The 10,234-nt window shown below is 35.4% G+C and overlaps 1 protein-coding gene and 1 non-coding gene across 2 annotated transcripts; both read left to right on the top strand.

Moving 5' to 3' along the window:
• The first annotated feature begins 986 nt into the window (after nt 1-986).
• On the top strand, nt 987-8,797 carry LOC101740023 (lambda-crystallin). The gene is made up of 6 exons (XM_004931884.4): nt 987-1,159; nt 3,069-3,256; nt 6,341-6,531; nt 7,312-7,487; nt 8,090-8,254; nt 8,523-8,797. The coding sequence occupies exons 1-6, from the start codon at nt 1,116-1,118 to the stop codon at nt 8,728-8,730; spliced, it is 972 nt and encodes a 323-aa protein (XP_004931941.1). The 5' UTR covers nt 987-1,115; the 3' UTR covers nt 8,731-8,797.
• On the top strand, nt 4,425-4,541 carry Mir3371 (microRNA mir-3371). The gene has a single exon (NR_107650.1). It is a non-coding gene; the product is annotated as a microRNA mir-3371 (primary transcript).
• Nucleotides 8,798-10,234: the final 1,437 nt, after the last annotated feature.

Below are 10,234 nucleotides of genomic sequence, written 5' to 3'. Positions count from 1 at the left end.
AGATTTGAACGAATTTCAACGATTTACATTATTAATCTAGTTACGGGTTGGCTCTGTGTCAAATCGGATTTAATAATTAGTTAATAACAGGTGGTCAAATGACTTCCAAGATGCTAATCATAAATTGTGTCATAAGATTTACCCTGGAAATACCATCGTCCTGCATTTTTGTTAAGTTTGAGTTATTACTGGTGGCCCGGAGGCCTTTCCAGTTTTACCAGGGCAGGTGGGCGAGCTAGGGCTCAGTCAGGAGGGCTGGGATTTGCTAACAGCTACCCGTGCGCCTCCAAAGGAGACCTAACAACTCAAGAGTATCTACTACTAACTAACTACCGGATCGAAATCGCGACCCACTGAGAAGATCCGGCAAGAAACTCAGCGGGCTGATGTTTAGGTTTGGTTGCATGTCGAACTCTTTGCCGAGCTCGACGAGTACGGTAACCGGGGTCCCTGCTCCTAGTGTTAGAGCCAAAGGTGTCTAATGCAAGGGTTATTGGATCTGATGGATCTGTAAGGACGTGTCTAGGGCGTCGACGGCGACTGGCTCCTGCGTGATCAGGATTCGGGGAGTAGTCAGCGGCGGCAACGATAAGGCGATTATTATGACGCATCCTGCATTTTCTATCTCCATTTTGGCTGTTTTTACCGAGAAGCACTCATTTTCTGGAATAGCTGTCAAACAACACAACTGACACCTTAACTATCTCAATGTGGGTGGCAGTATTCGCGTTTTTTTCTCTGTGAGTTCAAGTACTAGTTAACATAATAATAGTCGATAACCCACTCACCTACATCTACTTCAAAATAATAAGTAAAATAAATCTTTTTTTCACGTAATTTTTTTGTATGATTGAATGTATCTATATCTGAGAGTGTAAGTTTATATGGTGAGTAGTAGAAATAAATAAATGTTATTAAGATGCATGTAAATAAAGAAACAATTTTCCTTCCTTTCTAAATGTTAAGCGGGCATTTGGCGTCTTTGTAGAAGGCAGCCTTGTATCGTTAGCGATAACTAGTTTGTCGCGTTCATAATATTTTGCTTCATATCTGGCGTGAAGTGGGCTTCATTCACGAGAGGTTTGTCGTGCGGTACGGTCGCATCTACAGTAATCATGGCATCTAAATTCAAGTCGGAAAAGATCGGGATCGTTGGAAGGTGAGGAAAATTTAAGTTTCGTAATTCAAAATTGGAAATATCCAGTTGGGTAAACTTCACAGCTTCAGGTCTATTTAGCCGTCACATATCACGTCACATATTACTTTTTTTCACGTTAACATTTGTATTAAGATTCTGTGGATAGAAAACAGAACCCTTAATATTTCATCTGGTCCGTTTGCTCGTATGTCACACTCATATAATTCGGAGAAGAAGCGTCGCGTCGGTAGGCTAAAGGGAAAGAAGCATGCTTGTTTATATCGAACGATACAACTATAGCTGGCTGTAAATCTCGCAGGCAGGTATAATGTTTTCTATGATAATTCGTACCCGTTAGGTATATATAGAATGCAATTGAGACTTCAATCTCTAGTACGTCTAAAGGTTAGGTAATATTCAAATTGTGACGCGTATGGTTTACAGTAACTACCTTATACAAGATGACCCGGCAGATCATTCACCCATCTAAAGGAATAAGATGGACTATATTTATTAACAGATTAAATATATTTATAGTTTAATAATGTTATTAATACCAAGTGGATGAATTTTGAAAGGTTTGCTTAAACTACAGGGTGAGGACGACGATATCACCATAAATCGAAACTCGTATTTGGTGTAATATTCCCAGGACGCACAGAAAAAAAAAACCATACGTACATCTATAATTAACTGTTTAAACACAGTATCAATTTTCAGCCATAGTGTAGGCTTAGGCGAGTTCAGTGACCTATTGTTATGAAAATATGTAAATAGTAACCTATTGTTATGAAAACAATACTATAAATATTTTAAAAATATAAAGAAAATATATTAAACTTTTTTAAGTATGTATTGCAACAGAGAAAGAACATATACATATATTAAATAGACAATAATCACTCAGGCAAAGAGTAAGCAAACCTGTTCATCACACCAATGTTTGCCTGGTGTGGGAATCGAACCCACAATCTTGAGGGGTGCTAAACACTACACCACTGAGTCAATCAAAGTCAATTATTATTTAATCCCGTAATTATTTACTTGTAAAAATTGACCTTAAATTTCATACCAACTACTTCAGTACTAAGATTCATTCTAAGAATGATTCGACATGGTATTTTTCATTTTATATTTTTAAGTTTTTTTAGTCCGAGTTACTTTCGAAGCATGTCAACGCCTTGTTAAATATTGTAATTTTACAATAAATCATATTGTTCTTATTGTTATGGAGATTTCGGTAAAGTGCTATGCATACTTATAGGTAAATATAACACACCTGTACATTGAAATATACATAAGTATATACGCAAGTTACGGCTAGTCCTCACGTACCTATTGGTGGAACCAATATTTTATTTTGTTGCCATCACAGAATTAAATAATTCCGATTTTGTAGTATTATATTATTACGAGAGGTCAATCAAACTTTCGATGATGATAACCAACAACATAAATTCGTATCTTTTAACGAGAGGTCATTAGTTCAGAATAAACATTTTGATAGATAAAACAAATTGAAAGAATCCAACTATTGTTTAAAAAATATTGTTGCCAGTTATCAGATGAAATGCATAAAATAATTTAGCAACATGTAGGTACTTGTGACGCGAGATGGAAAAATATCAAAAGACGTTAGAGTAAAAAAAAACGCCAAACTGCATTAGTTTGAAGCTTTTAGTAAACTGGGGAGAGTGACAATAATGTTTGAGTTTTTAGTAGCGGTTCATCTATATGTATAATGTATTTTAGTTTTGTGTGGTTTAATAATCATCTTATTATATATTTAAGTACATTACTGTACTCGACCTGTAGAGTACTAAAAGAAATTTTATTGAAATTTAAAAACTAAAGTACTACAGCGCGACATTATCAAGTATGGAATTCAATGGAGTTTAAATTTAATATAATACTGTTTTTTGATTTTCAGTGGTTTAATCGGGAGATCATGGGCGATGTTGTTTGCCTCAGTTGGTTATCAGGTTACTGTATATGATGTAGTCGCAAAACAGATTACCGATGCCATTGAGGACATCAAATACCAATTGCATACCCTTGAAAACGATGGTCTGTTACGAGGCGAGCTCAAAGCTAGCGAACAATTTCAATGTATAAAAGGTGAGTGCCTTCAAAAACCCTAGAAATAAATACAGCCCCCCGAGTTTCTCGACGGATCTTCTCAGCGGGTCGCGATTCCGATCCGGTAGTAGATGTATTCGTGAAGCAGACGCTCTTGAGCTGTTACGTCTTCTTCGGAGGCGCTCGGACACCTGCTAGTAAATTCCGCCCCTCCTGGTTGAGCCTGTGCTTCCTTCTTAATAAAAGTCTGAAAATTATTTCAGTATATGTATACCTACGCTGTTAAGACTTGGTTTATGTGCATTGCATCATACCTACGTGTCTTGAGAAATTAGGTATTTCCTTTGAATGAAAACTAGTTTTCGATGAAAGAGGTCAACCGGTTTTTAAATTCAAAATTACTTTATCCGTCAATTATAATTTTTTTCACTCCGTAAATAAAAAATACACTACTATATTGATCTAAATTGAAACGTTTGCTTTCGGGAAAGGATGATGTACTTTCCCATTTCACTCTTCGACCATGACTGATTTCTTTGATATATTTTTTGTCTTATTGAATCGACTGCAATTACAATAATCAATACCTAATCGAATTCAATACCTATACGATATACTTCAAGGTTTCTTTCGTACACCTTGACTTTTAGCTACTTTGTTTAATGTTTAACAACTGCCTGCCACTGTTAATACAGTGCACATAATTTCGTTTATATTTTTTTACTATAACGGACAAGTTTCGATATCAGTGTTTTGTTATTTGCTTCCATGTTACCATTAAGATAACAATTGTTAACTGTCGTTGATAATATCGAATGTTTTCGTTTTATTAGTGTCACGACAGCTGTAAACTAATTATGTATTATCTTAGTAAGATTTGGTCACGATTTACCCGATTTTAGTGGTTATCGATTATATACAATTGAGACGCGAAAAATAATACACACAGTTAATTATGAAAATATAGATTTATGTATAAAAACGAAATACCACTCACTCGAGAAAAGATCGAAACTATCCATCCGATAGACTTTAAATATGGTTATAGGTACTCGTTTTGCAATTTAGGCTTCCCTTAAGAGCGCATTTTATGGAAATCCTATCCGGAACGAATTTCAATAGGTTTTATTTAATTTGTGATTTTTGGTCGTGTGTTTTTAGGCCAAATGTTGCAAGCTAAATTAGGACCACTTCTTCTTATCCTACAGAATTGAATTTCTCATCTACCATGCACATGCATAATAACAACATATACGCATAGCCAAAGCTGGCATCGTAACGTTGTTATAGTACAATTAATGTATGGACCAGTGAGTGAGTTAAGAAACTTTTTACCTTGGCATAAAAAAAAAAAACAGGTTTGATAGCAAAGTAAATGTAAGTAAGGAAAGGAACAGGGTGCTTTTTTCAAGTAATGTATATTTAACTAGGGTAACTTGGTATTAGTTCTTTTTATGGGCAAAGGTTGTTGAACCAATATTCAAATGTCGACGAATACCTAACACCTTAAAGTCGGTGAAAATGAAATTGTCAAGTGTTAAAAAATTCGCAAATAAAATAGGCGAGATTACATAGTAAAAATTAGTTTAATTATAAATTTAAAATACAATTACTTACCTAAGCTTAAATAATAAAGTTCAGCTTTAAATTTTTTGTTAATACATATTTGTTTTTAAAATATGAAGAATGTTGAAAATTTCACAGGAAAAACATTGTAATAGTTATGGAACAATGCCTAAGAGTTATACTTACATTGAACACGGCATTGAATAAATTTTCTAAATACTAAGAATCTAAACAAAACGGTTAAACGAAGGATTAATGGTCTGGAATAACGTTGCTCTCTTTCCTTGCTTAGGATCTGTCTCAACAGGAATTGTATTTCAACCATTTGGTGCAGTCCGACACCACTCCACAGTTCTCAAGGCATCGCATCCAGAATCAGATAAAGGAACCTCTTAAAATTACAATACTGAGTGTGAATCGCAATGTAAATTAGTTCTTTATTCGTTCGTTATCTATAATAGATAAATTGTTTGCGCGATGTATGTATGTACATATTATACAATATGAATGGTTGTTTTTAAACTTCCTTCTTTTTATTTGAAGTTAGTTATGAATAGTTGAATAAAGTAAAGAATCTTGGAATTAAATACTAAGAATTTTTAAGCATATCCACAGCTCAATGCCTTAATATAACTTTAATAAATTATAGGCAGCATGTTTTGAATGCCACTCCTTACCCTAAAACAAGAGGTAGATTTTAATTACCTCATAACTACTTCTACCCGAAATCGGAACGTATGATTACTCAGCTACTGAAAAATGATGGTATTAAGCCGTGCGGACTTGGTTGCAGAACCCAGCACAAGAATGATAATAGTCTGATCAGCTAGCAAGCTGTTATGAATGATCCTATGATTGCAAATGGTAATTATAGTTGATCTTTAGCTTATAGCTTCCAAGATCAGGCTTGTTAATAAGGCTGCATTGTACCTCTAACTGACAACCGTTATATTCTGAAGGTGTGACAAAGTCATTCAAATAAATATGAGCAGCGTGGAATGATAAAGAATATTTGCAATAGCAATAGTGTCAAATGGTGCAGATGCTTGAAATACGTAAGAGCACTGAGACTAGACCGGTCGGCCTAGTAGTCTGGGTCAGGTGTGTAATTTGATGCGGCACGTTAAGAAGGCTATTGTGTCGCGCCGCTTTCTTTATGAAGCGTTCTGACGCTGTCTTCAGATATTACTTATAGGTTCTAATTCTAAATCGTCTTAAACATCTACATTCCTCACATACCACGGTACTCTGTGGGTCTTTATATGTATCATATTGTATCATCAATAGGAAGATCGTCATCGCCAAAACTCGTTGCAAACAACCACAAAATAGCTTAAGGATTTCTGCTCTAAAACGTTAACACAAATACTTCTGATCGATGTATTTAGCTGTTTTTACTGTTTTGTAAGAACATACTTCATACACAAACTATAGGCTTGTTTGTAAGCCTATAGTTTGTGTATGAAGTATGTTCTTGAGAAACTGAACTCCATATTAGAAAATATTGAAATTAACAAAGAAACCTTAATTTTTGTTTAAATCTTCGATTAATTCCAGGGTCTACGGATCTGGAAACCGCAGTTAAAGGAGCTATATTTGTTCAGGAATGTGTTCCAGAGAATCTTGACCTTAAAAAAAAGGTGTTCCAGAATCTCGACAGCGTAGTTGACGATAACACGATATTATCAAGTTCAACAAGTACTACTTTGCCATCATTATTCTCTGAAGGATTGAAACATAAGTCTCAGGTGAAGCTCGTCGCCTTTAGATTTTAAATATTGTTTAATAAAACTGTTTATGTATAGTGACGTAGTCGTGAAATTCAATAGTAAAGTCATGACGATTTCAAATAACTTGATTTTGATTAGTTTACAAAATTTACTATCATTACTTAAAAGATTTTAATAATGTAACAGGCAAATTTGTATGGATTCAACACGATTACATTCCATAAAGATGTCTTCTAGCGAACAACAATCATGATAGCTGACAGTGAATTTATGGACTAATAGATACATTATTTTACTATTGGTCGTAAGGTTACTTGACAGCCCGCATGGGTAAAGCACCGCAAGATACCACGATCCTGTCTATTTTTACTGTGAAGCAGTAATACATGTTGGCCTTAAGGGCGGGGCAGCCGTTATACTGTAAAAGCTGAGACTTAGAACTCATGTCTCAAGGTCAGTTGCGGCATTCACGTTGTAGATGTCTATGGGCTCCAAACCACTTAACACCAGGTGGGTCGTGAGCTCATGCATCCATCGAAGCAATAAAAAAAAAATATAATAATAATATCTATGTCACCATTTGATGTTAAAAATCTGCCCGCGCCCGGTATTTAGACTATTAGTGTTCCTTTTTCCCCTTTTTATTTACGAATTATCATTTATTATATTACCCCATCCCCCACCCCCTTGCAGTATATAAGTTGTTGAAGTCTATGGGTTCCTGTATCCACTTAACACAAGCGGGCCATGAGGTTGTCAACCCATCGAGGCACTAAAAAAAAACTCAAATAATTTCAGGTCATTGTTTCTCATCCGGTGAATCCACCTTATTACGTACCCCTTGTTGAAATTGTCCCAGCACCCTGGACTAAGCCTGAAGTTGCTAAGAAAACCAGGGAAATTATGGAAGAGATCGGACAGCAGCCAGTTTCTTTGACCAGGGAAATAGACGGATTTGTTTTGAATCGAATTCAGTGAGTATTTTTTGTATTTTATTTGTAAAATTTAGAAGGATTATTATCATCATTTGATTGATGGACAGCTCTGTTCTAATTCAATTTAGTTTACTAGTTTTTTTATTCATTTCCTGTGGACTTTCCCTGCTTAGGAGGTGCCACACAATACCGTTGCAGTGCTTACATTGGCTTAGGGCTAGTGCGCCATGGTTATTATTTTTAATCCGTATGAGAAGGTTTACTGTGACTTGTCAAACGACACTTAATCTAGATGGATGCTCTGATACCTAAATTTGGCTTGATACCTAAAATTATTTAAGCTTTCTGTAGCGTTTATTAGAAGTGTGTATATTGTGTATCTTGTAGAGCTTGGAGTGTATGGCTTCTTACGTTTTTGTGGCTTCGAAGCAATGTGAACGTTGAGCATTACTTTTCTGGCATATTTAATAATCTTTACAAAATCTCTCAAATTTAAGAATGATTTAGGACGAGGGCGTTTCTAATCGGAGTGCGTATTTTAGAATATATGTTCGGTGAAGCTAGTATACCCCCTCGAGGTCAATAGCTTACGTAGAGGGAAAAAAAATTATTATAAGACTGTAATAGTTTTTCTGATTCAGATACGCAATCCTTGATGAAGTTTGGCGTCTCGTTGACGACAAAGTTGTTGATGTAGCGGATATTGATAAAGTTATGTCGGAAGGACTTGGAATGAGATATGCATTTTTGGGTGCTCTAGAAACAGCCCATTTGAATGCTGAAGGCATGCAAAGTTATATTGATAGGTAAGTTGTGTGTATTTAGTGGTCCGTTTTACGGGCCTTACGTTTTCAAAAAAACGGGAGAGGCGAATGCGAGCTATTTTCTTGATAAGTATAGTAGCTTAAGTAACATGCTTTTGCTCAATATAACAATTAGTATTTACACTCAGCTTAGTAAATGAACTTCTTTTTTTTCGTTTTCCTTGGACTAGTTGTTAATTAGTTATTGGTTTTTGGCTTCAATATGTGTTTCAGTACACGCTGTGCTTAATTTTTTTTTTATTCACAATAGATACGGAGAGACAATTTATCGTGTCAGCAATGAAATGGGACCGGCTCCGCGTATGACGACAAATAAAAGCAGAAACTCGGTGTGCGAACAATTGGAGAAGTTAGTACCGATTGAAAAACTTCAAGATCGTCGTAATTGGCGCGATCTTTGTTTAATGCGTCTGTCACTCCTCAAGAAAGAAATGAACAAGAAATACCAGAGTTCGTGATGTGTATTTCATGACAACGCATTTAAAAACATTTTTATAGTTTGAAATATACTTTTCCAGTGTTAAATCATTTTTTATTATTGTAGATGGTTTCATGAGCCATCTAGTACTAAGCAGTAGAAGAGAGCTCAAAGAAACACAATCTGAATGTCGTCTCTCACTTTGAAACATGAGGACGATGTTTTTTCATTAGTCACAACCCACCAGCTATTAAGTGGTAACCGTGTATCGTCTCAAACGCATTCTGTGACTCTTGTCTTACTCTTCGAATCTAAATATCTGATTGTTTCACGGTAAAAATAGAATGGTGACGCCTTATATGTGCGGTGTCATGATACTTCCTACCATTAGCAACAAAGCTATGTGAAGGATTTAAACGTATAACGGCAGTGGCTTATTATCCGTTATGAAACTATGAAATTGCAAAAGTGTAAGAAAATAAAATAAAGTCCCTAGACGTAGGTCCTCAGATTTTTTTAAACTGCACGTGAAGTTTCAGTAAATTCTAACTAATTACTGACACTAGGTATTTAATTTTATTTTATTTCGTAAAGCATCAACATTCATTGAATTAAATGTACTTCACCTTATTTTGATCCACAACATTTCTCATTTCTGAATATGTAACTAATAGGTTGGGGGAAAAAGTCTTTTCGCATTATAGTATGGAATGGAAGGGTATTATTCACGGAGTATTATTCATTATGAGCTGTTACCGCCAGGCAGAATCATCGATTTTAAACTCCACTGCGAACAACTGATGAGCTTAAAGCAAGAAGTTGAGAGAAAGCGGCATTAATCAACAGGAGAGGTGTGGTTTTTTATCATGATAACGCTAGACCTCACACATCTTTAGCCACTCAGCAAAAATTAAGAGAGCTTGGCTGGGAGGTGTTAATGCAACCGCCGTATAGTCCTGACCTTGCACCTTCACATTTTCCATCTGTTTCGGTCTCTTCAGAATTCTTTAGGCAGTGTCAGGTTAACATCACGAGAGGACTTCCAAAACCAATTGTCGCGGTATTTTGATCAGAAGCCCCAAAATTTCTATAGCAATGGGATCATGTCCCTACCTACAAGATGGCAAAAAGCTATCGAACAAAATGGTACCTACATAATATTTTAGTTAAATGTAAATAAACTATATTAAAAAATGTTGTGAATTTTCTTTTAAAAAATGCGAAGAAACTTTTTCTTCAACCTATTATATACCTATATATTTTTAATACTCAAGCCTGGCTTTACTGTTTGATCTTTTGATTTGAATTTGATTAAACCGCTACTAAACTTCACAGTGCAACTTATCCACTCCCCAGTGTCATGTCAAATCTCATTTATTAGATACCACTTAATATATAAGGCCACCCGCTAGGCCCCTTTGGAAATTTTCTGAAAATTTCATCAATATAGAGCTTCGACTTTTATAATTATAGATAATAAATAATTAGGTAAGTACTCCACAGTTTCCACGGTCACGAATGATAGAAGTCTGTATTCGTGTAAA

Source organism: Bombyx mori, chromosome 22 (assembly GCF_030269925.1).
Source record: "Bombyx mori chromosome 22, ASM3026992v2".
NCBI lineage: Eukaryota > Metazoa > Arthropoda > Insecta > Lepidoptera > Bombycidae > Bombyx > Bombyx mori.
The sequence above is the reverse complement of the archived record's forward strand: the minus strand, read 5'-3'. Positions and strand labels throughout refer to the sequence as shown.